This window comes from Chiloscyllium plagiosum, unplaced genomic scaffold (assembly GCF_037043375.1).
Source record: "Chiloscyllium plagiosum isolate Xiang-an unplaced genomic scaffold, Cpla_swu_hap1 HiC_scaffold_18, whole genome shotgun sequence".
In the NCBI taxonomy this organism is placed as follows: domain Eukaryota; kingdom Metazoa; phylum Chordata; class Chondrichthyes; order Orectolobiformes; family Hemiscylliidae; genus Chiloscyllium; species Chiloscyllium plagiosum.
Window position 1 is genome coordinate 14,945,659 of NW_028270156.1, and position 18,290 is coordinate 14,963,948.

The 18,290-nt window shown below is 37.3% G+C and overlaps 1 protein-coding gene across 5 annotated transcripts in view; it reads left to right on the forward strand.

Moving 5' to 3' along the window:
- ext2 (exostosin glycosyltransferase 2) overlaps positions 1-18,290 on the forward strand; it is a 194,624-nt gene that overhangs the window by 102,210 nt on the left and 74,124 nt on the right. For all 5 annotated transcript variants that reach the window (XM_087996312.1, XM_087996311.1, XM_087996313.1 and 2 more), the window contains one exon: positions 17,349-17,480. In XM_087996312.1, coding sequence (XP_087852438.1) covers positions 17,349-17,480 — 132 coding nt within the window. The remainder of the gene's footprint in view (positions 1-17,348; positions 17,481-18,290) is intronic.

Here is an 18,290-nt window from a genome sequence, read left to right on the forward strand (position 1 = left end):
GACTATTCTTTTGTTGATAAGTTTAAAACTGGTCTGTCTCCAATCCAGCCTCATCCTCGCTTGCAAACCCCACTTCTCCTTTCACACTTATCTTGCAGCCCCTCTCTCTCCCCATGCACTCACCTTGAAGACCATTTCTCCCCTGACTCCCATCTTGCAGCTCCCCTTCTTTTCCCACATCCATCTTGCAGTTACCTTCTTTCACCCCCAAGGATCTTGCAGACAGACATACAGACACACGCGCGTGCGCACACACACACACACCTAGATCGGTTGTTAGTTTTAAATCTGTGAAAGATACATATTTTTCAGCAAAGGTATTAAGGAATACAGACCAAAAGCAGGTAGGAGTTACGCCACAGATCAGCTATGATCTCATTAAATGGTGGAACAAGCTCAATGGGCTGAATGATCTACTGGTGTTCCCATTAGATGAGTTCACTATCAGCAACAAGCATAGAATAGGACCAGCCAGCTCCTTACTATTCAGTCCTAATCTATTTATGAGTGAGATTTGTCCCACCTGGTACCCTCTTAGAGTCCATTTATCTAGTCAATTTGAGATAATTGAGTCATACAGCACAGAAGCAGACCATTTGGTCCACCAGTCCATGCTGAACATAACCCCAAACTGAAGTAGTCCCACCTGTCTGCTCCTGGCCCACATCCCTCCAAACCTCTCCTATTCTTGCATTTATCCAAATGTCTTTTAAATGTAGTAATTGTGCCCACATTCACCACTTCCTCAGGAAGTTCATTCCATAAGCAAACCACCCTCTATAAAAAAAATTGTTCCTCATGTCTTTTTTTTTTAAATCTCTCTCTACTACACTACCCAAGGCCCTACCACTGTATAAGATCTACCCCTGTCTCTGGGACAGATTTGCTCACTGCCTCCATCTATTTTGAATGTAGAACAACCGTTTATTTAAATACTTGAAATCTAAAGCTTAACTGCTTGTAATGAAATAAACTCAAAAAAGTTTAAAAAAAAACCTGGATCTGAGAATTGACAACTAAATGCAAGTGGTGACTTTTTTGAAACATTTTTTACCATTATTTTCCCTTCCTGTTCTGAAGCCATTGGATGCAGTTCCAAAGATAATGTCTGCCATCTGAAACCTCAATGCAACACTGGCTTCAGCACTTGCTCAGGCAAGAAAGCTGTGTTGACAGCTGCTTTATCATGGTGGGCTTTGAAACCAAGCTTGATCGTGTCTTCACTCACCTGGTGTTACTGAATAACAATCAAAACTGAAACTTATATTTTTAATCCTACCAACCTCACAAGATTACTTGTAGCTAAAATCAGGCAATTAATGTGATTTTGTTAGAAAACAAGTGTTTCTACCAATAGAAGAACTGCTGATTAAATTTCTGCAGCCACTTTATTACAAATGAATGATAAGTTTAAAGTTGCTACTTAATGTGTATTTTGAGAACATAAGAAATAGAACCAGGAATAGGTTATTTGGACTTATTCAATAAGAACACGGCTGATCTATTCCTGCTTCAACTTCTGTGCTAGCTCCTTATAGACCCCCAACTCCCTGTTATTTCAAAAATCTACTAAGTATATTCAGTGATCTAGCCTGATCCAAATCTCTGGGGTACAGAATTACAATCATTCACTACCCTCCTGAGGGAAGAAATTCCTTTACATGTCAGTTTTAAATGCGTGTCCCCTTATTCTGTACCTGTGACCTGTCAGTCAAGATTCCCCCCAGTAGAAATGTCTTCTCAACATCTACCCTATCAAGCCCCCTCAGAACCTTGAACTTTTTCTAAACTCTAATGAATAAGTTCCTAACCTGTTTAGTCATTCTAGATACGTCAGTCAACTAATTCCAGGAATCAGTCTAGTGAATCGATTTAGAACTGCGTCCAGTGTCAGTTTATCCATTTTTTAATATGGGGATCAAAATTGTATACACACTATTCCTAGATGTATCCTTACTAACATGCTACACAGTGGCAACAAGGTTTCCTTACTTTTAAACTCCAACTCCCAGCCATAAAGTCCAAAATATTTGTCATGTTGATTACTTGCTGTATCTGCATGCTAACTTTTTATGTTACATGCACAAGAACACAGATAAGTACTCAGTTCTGCACTTTTTTTTTAAAGTCTTACCTACATTTAAATAAACGTTTTTGAAATTATGGCATTGTCCGTCCACCAAAAGCACATGGTCTGCAGCTGTTCAAGATTGCAGCCCACCACATTGTTCTCAAAGGCAACTAGGGATGGTGAATAAATGCTGAATGTAGAATCTACATAGGTGATGTTTTTAAAATATTGAATACTCACAGCTTTTCTCTAATTTCAACATTGTTTAAATAATTTATGTCTTTGTTTTCTGGATATATTTTATTAAAATTGATTGATTATATTTTGAGATGAAAAGGAAACATTTACTGGTCTTCCTTTGCTTCTCATCATAATTCCGTTAAAGCTGCAACTATTCATGATTGGAAGATAGTTTTGCAACTCCGACGCAAACTGTTTGTAAAGTAACATGCTATGGTAAGGTTACAAACTAATAAAGATTTTGGATGATTTATTAGTTCAATTTATGATCCTGGACCAGCATGTCTAAAATTAGCTATCAGTTGGGCATCATAACTCTTTTTATTCAAAGGAGTTGAAGTTTGGGAATTACAAATCCTTGCTGATAAAACAAAGACACAAGATTCTAGGGGTTGAACCAAACATAAACTTTCAAATATCAAGTCAAAATAGTAAACTAGCTCACAAAATCCATTTTATACTCTTACTATTCTAAAATCAATATGAAGCAAAAAAGAATTAACAAGCAAACTGTGGTCAAGCAGAATACCTTGCACATTAAATGTTAGATATCACCTATACTGCACAGTTATAGAATCATGGAGTCGTACAACATGGAAACAGACCTCTTGGTCCAACTACTTAATATGTATTTTGAGAACATAAGAAGTGGAACCTGGAGTAGGTTATTTGGACACTAACCGTGTTCCCAAACAAAACTGGTCCCACTTGCTTGTGTTTGGCCCAAATCCCTCCAAACCTTTCCCATTCGTGTACACTTCCAAATGTCTTTTAAATGTTGTAACTGTACCTGCATCCATCACTTCCTCTGGCAATTCCTTCCACATACAAACATTCTCTGTGTAAAAATAGTTGTCCCTCATGTCCTTATTAAATCTTTCTCCTCTCACCTTAAAAATTATGCCTCCTAGTTTTGAACTTCCCCCACCCTAGGGAAAAGATCCTTGCTATTCACCTTAATTATTCCCCTCATAATTTTAGAAACCTCAAAAGGTCACCCTTCAACCTTGTATGCTCCAATGAGAAAAGTCCCAGCCTATGTTTATAAGTCAAACCTTCCGTTCCCAGCAACATCTTGGTAAATCTTTACTGAACCCTCTCTAATTTAATAATATCCTTCCCTAAGTACGGCAACTAGAACTGCACACAGTACTCCAGCATGCATTGGGCATTTGTTAACACACACACGATAGAGTTGAGACTAATGGGTCTTTTTCTGGTTGGGAAAATGTAGTAAGTGGAGTACCACAAAGGTCAGTTCTAGACCCTCAATTATTTGCTATCTATATTGATGACTTGGAGGAGAGGGCAGAATATATATATCTAAATTTGCTGACCAGACAAAAATAAATGGGAGAGCATGTTGTGATGACAAGGGTTCAGGATGATAGCTTGAGTGAGTGGGCAAAACCTGGAAGACAGTTTAATAGAGGAAAATTAAAGTTAAGAAATATTTATAGACGTTGACCATTTTTGTGATGTAAATAGCTTTTTGCTGTCTGGTGAAAGATAGATTGTTCAGGAGTCACACTGAGACACTAGTATTCAGTCACCTTAGGCAGGTGGCTAACAGGATTCAATGCGAGAGACTAACTGACTGTCTGCATTGAATACCACCTTTGAGCTATAGAACTCCTAACAGCAAATGAGAGAGAATCCCCCGCTGCCTGATAGAATCCTAGTTTCAAAGCCAGCTACTTCTCAGCAGCCATCTTTCTGGCAAGTATTCAAAAAGGCAGGAATGCCATTGTTCATCAGAAACACCCAGGAGAATCTACAGACTGTCATTAGTAACATCAGGAAGTACTCTTTGCAGAAAATGTAACAGCATCTCCCTTTCATTCTGCAAATCAAGTCTGATACCCTATCTTAGTTACATTTTTGAATATACCACAGACATAGAAAATTTTAATCGAAAGGCACCCATTTTCAAAAAATACCAATTGCAGTTTAATAGTGACTGTCTCTGGAATAATGTGCTGTTTGCATCAAGCACAATATTTTTAAACTTCAAGATTAATAAGGAACATTGAAATGTATAGTTCTTTTGGCTTACATTTTTAACTTTCTTGTCCAACTTCATATCTGCCACTTTAAAACCTATCCTTTTTTTAAAGTTTGTATGCCATGGGATTTAATGTTTTATACTTTTGAGTTTTACAATAGAGCCACCTTATTTTTGTTGACTCAAGAATTGTCTGACTCATTTCTTCATATAATTTTCTACATGATCAAGTACACACAGAATTGAAAGGGCAGATTTTAAAACATTCAAGTTCTGTTGTAACCAACGCTAAGAATGAAAGTGAAGAATTTTATTCTTCCCTGGACTTCATCATAATAATATAGACAGCCATGGGTGAGCTAAAACTAAAATGTATGGAGCTGGAATTAAACTGAGCTAAAACCATATGTGAACCACAAGTATTTCAATGTTGTTGCTTATCATGTTATTTCTTTTATATTTTTATTCCATAAATATCTATTTCATATAGTTTATACCATTTTACATAAAATTGCAACCTAATTATATAGGGAAGCCTCCATATCTGGAAGCACAAACCCTGGGGATGTATTTGTAATGCTGTTCTTGGTCATATATCCTACATTGTATCTGAGAACTGAGGAAAATGAATCAGTTGTGGTTGATTGATTTAAGAACTCAGCAGCTCAAGATCTCAAGTCCGTAACTGAATGGTTGAAAAGCTGCAACACAATGCTGCATTAAATTCTAGCATTGCCAATTCTTCTTTCCTTTTTCACAACTCCTGCCATCCTCCTGACCCACAACGGTCAGTCCTGGAGCCTCAATTATTTGCTATCTATATTGATGACTTGGAGGAGAGGGCAGAGTATATGTACCTAAATTTGCTGACCAGGCAAAAATAGAAGGGAGGGCATGTTGTGATGACAAGGATTCAGGATGAGGATAGCTTGAGTGTGGGCAAAACCTGGAAGACAGAGTTTCTGTTTTTAGAGATACAAAAGGCCTAAAAATATTTAAGAGCATGCTCTTATGCACAAGGTTTAAATCTGCTCTTGCAGAAGATTGCTGCATGACCTAGTTCATGTGAACAAAGTTAAAAATTACACAACGCCAGGTTATAGTCCATCAGGTGTTTTTTGGAAGTATAACCTGGTTTTTGTTGTGTGATTTTTAGCTTTGCCCACCCCAGTCCAACACCGGCACCTCCACATCATAGTTCATGTGAGATTAACTGCAGGACTGTAACTACATCTTACCGTCCATGTAGAAAATCAATTGCTCCGAAACAAACACTTCAATTTCTACAAAATTGTGATATCATTGATTTGCTGTGAAATGAACTGAGGTAAAACACACACTGGACTTTGGTGTAGCTTTAAAAGAAAGGGCAGACAGGCAGCTGATATAGGGCATCACTATAGGAACCAGCACTCTGACTCAGAATGAAAGGAAAGGTGTAAAAGGATCCATTATATGCTTTGCAAGTGGACTCTCAAAACAGATTTTTATTGGGCAGTGGCTCCTGCTTTAGTAACCTTTAGACCTTACAGCACTCTGAGGTGCTAGAAAGCACCTTATTTTGCCTTTGAACTCCCTTCTGTGGCTGCTTGGGCAAAGCTTTGTAATTAAATCTGTATATTTTTCTTGGAACACTCTCTCGGCAGGGTCACTGTTGTAAGGGAAGCTGATATGAGTCGCAACACTGACGTATTTAAAGATGATACCCCAGAGTGTTGAAATGTGTAGCATTGAATTTCAGATACTGTCTGTCATGTGTCAGAACATGACACAATTGTCAGTTCAAACTTGGCAAATTCCTAAATTAAGACTTATAATTTGACTCACTTTTAATAAATGTAAATAATAGTGTGCTCATTTAGGAATGGCATTCGTTTACATTGTCTTAATTTCATAGTGTATAAACTTTGCTTATCTCAAATATTTTATGTATATATTTAAGAATTTGTGTAACCCGACTATATGCCCAGGTGTTTGAACCCTCCTTTGGCATGGTCTTTGAAGTTTTTAAATGTTAGACTGAATGGTGTAAAGCTGGAGAGGTTTAGTGGTGAAATTCAGAAGACTAGGAGCATCCCTCTTGGCGAGTTGAAGGAAGTTAGTTAGGGATATAGGTGTACAGAAAATTGCAAAGCAACAGTGGAATAGGCAACAGAGATAAATATGTGAGGCCAGAAAAGTTTAAATTTCCAAATCTTAAGTGACGTGGTATATGTAAAATTTTCTGCAATGTGGACGCTGAAGCAGATAGTGCAGTGGAGGCAAAGGTAACGAGCTGCAAATAAAGTGGAGTTGAGCACTCAGATTTGGGTCAAACAGGATGCCAACATTGAACCTCTCATTTCAGTCTGAGCATGGTGATGGCAGCAAAGACCATGGGTTGGGTCTTTGCAATCTTTAGCTGGAGGAAGTGAAGATTCGCCTTGGCATGATTCATTCCAATTTGAAGTACCCCATTGCAGGGTTGCATCAAATTATTGCATTCTATTTTCATTGATAAAAGCTAAGGGTACTTGTTCAATATATATGAAAAACATAATAGAATATTCAAAATACTGCTTGTACCCAGTTCCAGCATTGAAACATGTATTATCTCTGAAGCAACTTCCAGTTGTAAATTACTATATGCTGAACTCTTGGATCTTTGTTAAACTTTGAAATAGTGTCCAGAAGGAGTTACATCCTGCATAGTTATAAATGGTTGTGGCAGCAAAAAGTGGACCTTTGATTTTTTTTTCCTCTTCAAAAGAAATACTTTAGATTTCCAAATCCATTATGGTTCTTCTAAATTATGAGATTGACACCATAGTTAATATCTACATATTTTTAATAGATGTTTCAATTCAATCATAATTGAATTTAATCAATTTACATAGTTAGTTACAGTAGGTGCTGGACCATGCCAGTGTTGTTGTTAAGCAAAATTCTTAATTGTAACATTGAATAACTCTTTCTGCAGTTATTTGTAAATAATGCTTAATACATACTTAGGCTTCAGTGTCTATGTTGTCAAGAATTCGTAAGTTTAACACTTCTCTCAAATAACAAGATGCATTGAGTCTCTAAGTCATGGATGGATGTACAGTGACAGAATTATGATTTTCACAGTTAAAGGGGTTGAATGGGAGAGAGGAAAAATTTTATCACAAGTTAGCTTGATCAACATGACCAGGAACAATAGGGTGTCATAGGTCGATGCATCCACACCTACCTCTGCCCATGGTTCAAAAACCCTTCTTCATCTTGTTATTCCCCAAAGTCAAGAGAAATTTTCCAAATCAATGTCTTTGATATCCATAGATGCAATCTGTTTTAAGAAAGGATCTTATCTTCCCCACATTCTTCCCTAAGGACTCACTCAAGAATGTATCCTTGATCCCTTCTTATTTCACTTCTACGTACTTTAATCAGCCATCTTGTTCCGTAAGACATAGGAGTGGAAGTAAGGCCATTTGGCCCATCGAGTCCACGCCACCATTTAATCATGGCTGATGGGCATTTCAATTCCACTTACCCGCACTCTCCCCATAGCCCTTAATTGCTTGCGAGGTCAAGAGTTTATCAATCTCTGCCTTGAAGACATTTAACATCCCGGCCTCCACTGTGCTCCATGGCAATGAATTCCACAGGCCCACCACACTCTGGCTGAAGAAATATCTCCTCATTTCCATTCTAAATTGACCCCCTCTAATTCTAAGGCTAGTCTCCCCGCCTAACAGAAGCACCTTCCCAGTATCCACCCTTTCTAAGCCAAGCGTTATCTTGTGAGTTTCTATTAGATCTCTCCTCAACCTTCTAAACTCTAATGAATACAATCCCAGGATTCTCAGCCATTCATCAGTATGTTAGACCTACCAATCCAGGAATCATCCATGTGAATCTCCACTGTATGTCCTTCCTGAGGTCTGGGGCCCAAATTTGGACACAGTATTCTAAATGGGGCCTAACTAGTGCTTTATAAAGTCTCAAAATCACATCACTGCTTTTATATTCCAACCGTCTTGAGATAAATGACAACATTACATTTGCTTTCTTAATCATGGACTCAATCTGCAAGTTAAACTTTAGAGAATCCTGGACTAGCACTCCCAGATCCCTTTGTATTTTGGCTTTATGAATTTTCTCACTGTTTAGAAAGTAGTCCATGTCTGTATTCATTTTTCCAAAGTGCAAGACCTCACATTTGCTCACATTGAATTTCATCAGCCATTTCCTGGACCACTCTCCTAAACTGTTTAAATCTTTCTGCAGCCTCCCCACCTCCTCAGTACTACCTGCCTGTCCACCTAACTTCGTATCATCGGCGAACTTCACCAGAATGTCCCCAGTCCCTTCATTCAAATCATTAATATATAAAGTGAACAGCTGCAGCCCCAACAGTGAACCCTGCGGGACACCACTTGTCACTGGTTGCCATTCTGAAAAGAGACCTTTTATCCCAACTCTCTGCCTTCTGTCAGACAGCCAATCCTCAATCCATACCAGTAGCTCACCTCGAACACCATGGGCCCTCACCTTACTCAGCAGCTTCTCATGAGGCACCTTATTAAAGGCCTTTTGGAAGTCTAGACAGATAGCATCTACTGGGTTTACCTGGTCTAACCTACTCTTCAAAGAATTCTGACAGGTTTGTCAGGCATGACCTCCCCTTACTAAATCCATGCTGATGTGTTCTAATCCGACCGTACAGTTCCAAGAATTTAGAAATCTCGTTTTTAACGATGGATTCTAGAATTTTACCTACAACCAAGGTTAGGCTAACCGGTCTATAATTTTCCATCTTTTGTCTTGATCCTTTCTTGAACAAGGGGCTTACAACAGCGATATTCCAATCATCTGGGACTTTCCCTGACTCCAGTGATTTTGAAAGATCACAGTCAACGCCTCTGCTATTTCCTCAGCCACCTCTCTCTAGGATGTAGCCCATCAGGGCCAGGAGATTTATCAATTTTTAGACCGTTTAGCTTTTTTAGCACTTTTTCTTTTATGATGGCTACCATGCTCAACTCTGCCCCCTGACTCTCCTTAATTACTGGGATATTACTCATGTCTTCCACTGTGAAGACTGACCCAAAGTACTCATTAAGTTCTTCAGCTATTTCCTTATCTCCCAGCACTAGCCTTTCTGCATCAATTTGGAGCAGCCCAATGTCAACTTTTGCCTCTCATTCATTTCTTATGTATTGAAAGAAATTGTTACTGTAATTTCTAATATTACTGGCTAGCTTACCTTCATATTTGATCCTCTCCTTCCTTATTTCTCTCTTTGTTATCCTCTGTTTGTTTTGTAGTCATCCCAATCTTCTGATTTCCCAGTGCTCCTCGCCACTTTATAGGCTCTCTTTTTCTTTGATATATTTCCTGACTTGCTTTGTCAGCCATGGCTGTCTTATCCCTCCATCCCACTCCCACCCCCACCCCGCCAACTACCACCCTGGATAATCTCTCTTCTTTTGCATTTCTTTTCTTTTTTTTCCCTTTCATTTCACATCCGTTCCACGTCCAATTCTGAATGAACCATGTTTTCCTTAAACCCTGAGAAGACTGAAGTAATTAAATGTGCTCCAGCAGAAACTATAGTTCCTCACCACCAATTCTGTACCACCTCCCCAGCCACCTTCTCAGCCTAACCCAGACAGTTTCCATCCCAAGTGTCCCATTTTATCACTCAAGGGCAACTAGGGATGGGTAATAAATACTAGCCCAGCCTGCGATGCCCAGGTCCCACAAGTGAATTAAAAAAAACTTGAATTCAGAAGACCATTTACTTATACATTAACAGCATTACCTTTTGCATTCCCGCTGAAGTCTTCAATTCTGCACTTGATAACGCCAGACTTATTCATTGCTGTCTTGGCCATCCTCACATCTTCCACTCTCCGTGGTACATAAAGTTTTGTTGTCTCACATCTTATCAATGTCGCTGGGGGGAAATGCAGTCTAAAAGCTTACTATTGCAATTGTTGAGTCAGAGTGGCATTTAAGACCTTATAACGAAGGCTTTAAAATTCATTAGTACTGTTCCCACCTTGCTGCCTAATGTAACTGAAATTCCATTTACACAAGCAAACAGGACTTCTGATACACTTTTGAAAAAATCATAGTCTGGACTACTGGTTGTAGGAAAAAAAAGCAGTTTGCTGCAAGTGCTGGAAATCTGATATTAGAACAGAAAATTCAGACTAGAAATACCTTGCAGGTCTGGTGACCTCTGTGGAGAGAAACAGAGTTAATGTTTAGATCAGTGACCTTTCATCAGAACTCTCATACTGTCAAAATACTGAGAAGAGATCTGAGACCTATACAGGATAGGCAGAAAAGCAGAGTTAAGACCAGAACCAAATCAGCGTGGTCTAGTCAAGTAATGAAACAAGGTTGATGGACTGAATACTCCTATTTTCTTAAGCTCTCATGAACAATTCATCCAAAATTCTGTCACTAAGTTTCCCTCACTCACCACCCATATACTTACTGCTTTCCTTGTGGGCTTGCTTCTCCCTATCTCTTGTACAATTCTCCAAGAATTCTGTTGCTTGAAATCTGACCTTTGTGCATTTTGCGAAACCTTTGCCTCCTCACCCTGGTCTATAAGTAGCTGGGATTAACTGTTCTATATTGCATTTCTGTGCATCCTAATTTAAGTTTCTCCTTAAAAACCACAATTCTGACAACTACTTCTTGCCCTCCTATTATCATCTCCTTTGAATCACTTGGTTCTGTTTTGACTGATTACCTGGTAATATTTCCTGTCCAAACGAGCAGTGGTAAAGTCTTGCATTGTTGCTGATCTTCAGTGAAATTTCAGTCTCAAGGCTTCTTGACTATCTGATCTTTCACTCAATTGCAAAGTCTTTACATGCAAGCCTACCCAATCAGTGACACTCAGCGGTTTAAATATGGCAGACCATTGCAGCTGAGATCAATTTGATCCTAACCCAAAGTTTCAACTGTTGTTGGGATTTGTATTAAGAATCCCTATTTTTAAAAATTGTTCTTTGGTTTGGAACATCACGACAACTTCAGGTATCCAGTTCAAAAATGTGCGAAAACTTTCAATCTCTGTAAGGTCAACACATATGTAAAGATACATAATGATTTATGAAGTAGTATAAATTGCTCACTTTCTCCTTTCGGTCTTGAAAATTTCCCAGATGATCCATCTTGGAGCCAAGGATATTTTTGGCTTCTGACTGCTTAAATTAATTGATTTGCAAACTCCAGTTCGTAAAATGATTTTCGTGTTAAAAAAACCTCGCTCACTTGCAAAGGTCAAGAGAGTATCTCATTTGCATCAGACTAGTCTTCCACTAACAGATGGTCTGAGCCAACGATGTGACTTTGTGCAACTTTTTACTTGATATATTTATTTTGTCGACCCAGGTTTTAAGTATTTCACTAATCTTGGATAAGACTTTTACACAAGGAGAAAAGCTTTTTTAGCTCCCTCGATACATGTGACAATATCAAAAATAGTATTTTGGCATAATTGATCATTTCAAAATCCTGGATCTTAATTTGTACACTCATTCAAAATTTAGATCCCAAAAGATGGCTGTTAAGACAGCAGAGTATTGTGATATCCAAGTCATGGACCTCTTCTTCAAGTGTCTGTTCATAAAGTAGTTTATCTATATCTGTGGTGCCCAAGTAATGTTGGAGAAAAATACAAGGCAGTGTCCACTTGGATGTGATCAACAATTGAGCACAGGCTGGGTGGATTTTCAAAATTGAATCTTTTTCTTTGGTTTGTGTTATGACCCATTTACATTCTGTCAAACATGTCACGTTTCTTGAGCCCATGCAGTGTTTTAGAATGTAATTGTTCAGGGTTATTTTATATGTTTTACAAGTAAAAAATAACTTTATATTTAAGTCATAATGCTATGTTAATATAGCTGCAAAAGGATTTATTACAAATCATAAACATTGTTATTAAGTACCTAATCCACTCATCTGTCAGTAACTTAGTTTTAAATAACAAGATGACTGAGAAAACTTAAAGATCCATTTACAAGCTTCAACTTCATTTGTGTACAGTCATTTTTGTAAGTAAATTATTTTCACGGCTTTAAAAACTACTAGAATATGCCTATTAGTGTCCTTGTGTCTAATAGAAAAGACAATTTTAAGTTCCAGTAATCATGCAATTATCAGCACTTTTTGTCGTGGTGATGACTTTAATCTGACACGTTAAGCTTCCAAATGCAGTGTTTTGAACCAGCGCAAAAAATCACGAACACAATTTGTAGCAGATGCAACGTGCACTTGAATTTAGAATTAGAATCCCTACTGTGTGGAAACAGGCCCTTCAGCCCCACAAGTCCACACCGACCCTCCGAAGAGTATTCCACTCAAACCGATTCCCCTACATTTACCCATGAATCATGCACCTAACCTATACATCGCTGAACACAATAGGCAATTTAGAATGGCCAATTCGACTGACCTGCATATCTTTGGATTGTGGGAGGAACCCCATGCAGACACGGGTAGAATGTGCAAACTCCACACAGGTAGTCGCCCGAGGCTGGAATCGAACCCGGATCCCTGGCGCTGTAAGACAGCAGTGCTAACCACTGTGCCGTCCCAATCCTCAATTTTGTTTTACATTCACTTGGCAAATTATGTTGGAAAACTAGTATGAAATACATTCTATTTTTAATCAGGTTTTCCTGGTAATATAGCCAATCACAAGGTAAATGTTACTAGCTGTCTAATTTTGCTGAGTCAAATGTCACAGTGTTATTACAAAGTCATCCACCAGATGGCTCTGTGAAGCTAGTTTCTGACACCTACCATCTTGGAAATTCAAAGAACATTATTATCTTGTAAATTAAAAATATCTTACATTTATCTATTAAATCTGAACACTGCACAGGTAATTTATTTATGAAAGTAAAAGTACAAAATGCTGAAAGTACACAGCTCTTCAGTATCTTATGATCTAAAATGTAGTTTTATGTTTCATAAGGAGAGACACTAACAAAATGTTTGAAGGTTCATGGAACATTTTTCTAAAACTTTAATCTGTCTGCAGTGTGCTAGTGTGTAAATAGAAATGTATCAGATATTTTATATATATTAAAGGTGGTGTCTGCTTAATGTTATTGCTAAAGTGTGTAAGATATAAGACTTAAGTACAGAGGTAATTCTATCTGTTTTATTGTTTTGGTAAAAATGAAGATTAAAATCATTCTTGCTAAATCTGTTTCCTATTCTTTTCTCATATGTTCATGCTCCTTTGGGCTTTGTGATTCAATCCTTATTAATTTTACGATGATGTTTCCTCACTGCAGGAGGTACCATGGAGGTATTTGCAGGTGCCTGCATATAGGTAGCCCTTTCGAACCTTGAGTATAACAGACTGTATCAGCTAAGTCATAAGTATCAACTATAATGTCCTTATTTTCCTAAGTCTGACCACTGATTCAGCCTTATGAATGAAATAGCTGCTAAACATGCTAATGGATATGAATCATGATATTTGTGGAACATTGTGTGTCTAACCATTGCAAAACCAATCAAGTGTTGAAGTATAAATCCGAAACAGTAAAATAAGATTGTAGGGAAATTATGGATAAGCTTTCTACCATGCCTAGTATGTTGTGTGCAATTTTCATTGTCAAGAGGCAGAGTTGATATTGAAGCACGAGACACAAAAACCATAAAGTTGGTTTGTGTTAAAGTTCAGACTTATGAGAAAAGACTGATGTTACTTTGGCTTTTTTAGGTTTAAAAGGAGACATATAACTGTGATGTTAGAAAGTATTTAATTACACAAGCTATTTCTACCAACAAATTTATGCCTATGGTTCTGAACCTCTTTCAAAAATCATTCATCTAGCAATATATTCTTCTATTCCTTTCTCCTTTGTGTGTTTATCCAGCATTCCCTTGATCTATTAATCTGTGCTAGTTGCCTCAATTACCTCCTGTGGTGACCACACTGATAAAATAAGTTTTTTCTTGACTTCCCTTTTGGATATACTATGCACTATCTTAGTGGGCCCCAGTTCTTATTACCTGCAAATTGAAACAGTTCTACATGTACCTTTTTCTAACCTTGAAAATCTCCATTACATCTACATCTTTTTTCCAAAACAAACCAGTCCATCTTGCTCAAACTTTCCTGATGGGTTTAATCTCTCAGTTCTGTTTATTCTAGTATTTCGTTTTGCATTCTCAGTGCTTTATGTAATATGGAGACCAGAACTATTCAAGGCAGTCCAAATGTGATTTAATCAAAGTTGCAAATTCTAGCTTCTAGATATGAAATCCAGTGCCTGTGTGTCTTTTTTCTTGGCTTCGTCAACCAACATGTTTACTTTTAATTGTTTATCTGTCCACCCGGATCGCTCTACAGTATTCCTCTATTCCAACGAGTATGTATTCTCCAAATTGTTCCCATCAGAATATATTACTTTACATTTGTTTATTGAAGATCGTTTTCAATTCTGACTGCAGTGTCTTAAGATGTAAATGATGAAATTTTACTTCCAATACTTAAGTCCAAATCACTTACATAAACAATAGTTAGCCTATAACTGATCATTACGAAACACCATTTGCCACTCAGACAAATTCATTGTAACCTGTATTTTCTGCTTTTCGCCTATTTTGGCTGCACACGCCCTGACCTTAAACATGAATTGAATCCAACTGGAACTCTATCAACAAATACATTGACTTTGACCCCATTTACCCAACCCCTGTGAAAAAGAACAGGAAATAACATCACCACGGGAAATGACGTCACCAACCTAAGGAAACCTAAACACATGGATAGAAAATGGGCCATACCACCAGTGCTTCATCCGGAGGCTCACTGATTATGTTACCTAGTATGGTGACGAAACATCTGAAAACGAACTCTCCAGCTCAGCAAGCAAACCTACATCCAGAACCTCAACCTGAGCTACAAATCTTCTCAAAACTCTCTATGAATTTGCAATAGTTGTAAAAGGCTTTTTGGAAATATAAGCATGTTGCATCTTGCTTTTCTGTTACTTCTTCAAAGAATTTAATTGAGCTAGTTGAGCACAGCCTTCCCTTTTGGAATCTGTGTTGAATACATTCTATTACATTTTCAGTTGCTCGAACTGTTTCTGTTATGTCTTTGATTTGAGATTCCATCAGCTTTCCTACCATTGACATTAAACTAATTGTTCCATGGAGTTGTTCCAGCTCCTATCGTCCCTGTAAAGTCATACTAGTGCTTTCTGAAATACACACACATACAAATACGATATCTATAATATGGAGAGGTGTGCATGGTAGTTAAGAAAATCTAAAGAGTAAATCCAAAATATTATTTCACATTGTGAGTGTAGAAAGTAAATTTATACTCATAAAATTAAATTCTTCATACCAAGAATAATTGATGCATTAAATGGATTTCCTATGTAAATGAAAACAGAATCATTTCATAAGTAATAGCTTAATTCGCAGTCACTTGGAAAAGTGCACATTATGAAGGGAAAATCATCATGTAATTATTAATGGCAAATTGTGTTTAACTGTGCTAAAATTCGCAAGGTGTCATCTTTAGAAAATCAACACCAAGTTAAATGCCTATATCTTCAATACTTAAATACTTTAAAAGCACAGTGCAATTAATTTGGTATGAATCCAATATCGTTGTGAAGGGAAGAGGTAGCACAATATCTGATCACATAAAACAGCGCAGTGAAATTGATTTGGTTTGCATCCTTTTTTGCTTTACAGTTAAGGCTAGCTGTTACAACCATCAAAATTAGGGTTAGATACATTTCAAAAATACAAAACTAAAGGCTCTGTATTTGAATGTGCATTGATTTCATAACACGCTAAACAAACAATGTTATTGTTCATTAAGCTAAATTAATTTGATCTGATAGCCATTAATAATTCCATTTGAGCAGATAAAAGTCTGAAATGAAAAACCATGTCACTATTGCTGATTGTCATAAAAACCTATCTGGTTCACTGATGTTCCTTAGGGAAGTAAAATTGCTGTTTGGTTTGGCCTACATGTGACTCCAGACCCACAACAGTATAGTTGACTCTTAACTGCCCACTGGACAGTTGGGATGGGCAATGATAGCCACATCCCTCAAACAAGTAAAGTAAAATTGTGGCAGAAACAGAGACACATGTGGTGTATAACGTGTTGAAGTTGGCAGGATAGTTGAGAAAGTGATTAAAAAGGTATGTGAAACCCGAAGCTTTATAAATGGAGACATAAAGTACAAAAGCAAGAAACAGATGAGAGAGTTCAATTTAAATGGAAAGATTTGAGGAAGCTAGATTGATCTCCTCCAAGAAGTAAAAGTTCAGAGTAATTTGAGAAGTGTTCAAAATCAGGAGTACTCCAGATCAAAACTTCCCGTAGGCAGAACCAAAGAACAATGATTTCAAGTGATTATCAAAGTGAGGGAAACTGTTTTTTACATCATGTAGTTAGGACCTAGAATGTATCGCCTGAAAATGTGGTGGAGGCAGTTACATTTGAGCTTGTAGAAGCCTCCAAAGAGAAAAAGAATTGTAAGTCTCTGGGGCTAAGTCTGAGGCGGTGGGACTAGTACATTTGCTCTTTCAGAGAGCCAGCAAGAGCTAATTCTGTTCTATACAGCAATTGATTGAAGTATGTGGGTAACGTAAGATCTTTCTGGATGGCTGAACTAAGATTGGCTGAAAGATCTTCCGTGTCAAACTGTGTATGGCAGAGTTCACACTACTATTACTCTGTTTTCAAAATTATCATGTAAAACAGAATTATCCAGGTAAAATTTTGTCTAAGCATGTGTTTTGGTGGATACTTCCACGGGGATTGATACTATACTGACCTGTGTTGTCAAAATACTGCCAAGTAGTGTACTGGAGAATTATTTTAGACTGGTGTCTTTCCAAACTCTACATTATTCCTTTGTATTTTTTTGACAAAGATTTGTTTAGGTGAAATGTATGCAAAAATAAATACAATAAATTGTTTTAAATCAGGAAACCAACTTTCAAAGTTGGAAAAATATTTGAATCCTATTGTTTTTGTTACAGGCAAGGTGGTTCTGGGAAGCTTACTTTAAGTCAATGAAAGCCATTGCACTTGCTACTCTGCAAATTATCAATGACAGAATCTATCCATATGCTGCCAAGTCATACGAGGATTGGAATGATCCAACTGTTGTGGTAAGTGTGTGGCCCTCAAACTTTGGAAGGCTAGCTATATGGCTATTAATTTGTCCGCCCCTTTGTATGTTTACTTTTCTGGAATCCCTTACAGTAAAATGTTGTAACCTTTCTTTTTACTCACATATGTTTATCTATTTGTCCTTATTTCTTCTGCTTGAACTCTGTAGGTTAATTAAAATCAGGCTCTCCAATTAAAACTCAACCAGTAGTTCAGCACTGCTTGACTTAATGATATAATGATTGGTAGTTAACAATGGCTCATTCAATCATGCAGAGAAATACACCACTCCTTTGATCTTGTTGTCTGACTAAAGATGTTAATGAGTCAGATTTATCATTGACTTTTTTGTATAATTTTTATTTCCTGAAAAAAAATTTAATACTTTCAGTGGGTTGTTGAGAAAAAGATATGACATTTCATTAGGAAATTAACTGAAACTTTCACTTGTCTTTATTTCTTTCACATAGCCTCTTTACTATGCCTTCATCTCTTATGCAAAACAGGTACAAAATATTTTACAAGCCAAAAATAATAATGGTTGCAACTGCTCTATTGTACTGTAAACATAGTGATCGATACAGCCTTTCCATGGCAACAAACTGATCAAGGCTTTTTTTTTTGTTTTGAATATCTGCTTTATTTATCCTAATGGTTAGATTTATAATTAGCGAAGTGAAATCAACTTTTTTGATATTCTGATAATATGTCAGACATTTAAAGCTTCCCAGTAGCTACAATTTTTAAACTGGTCAACATTTTGAAAATGTTAATGAGAAAGAACTAATTTTATTGAGTGGGTTCATGAT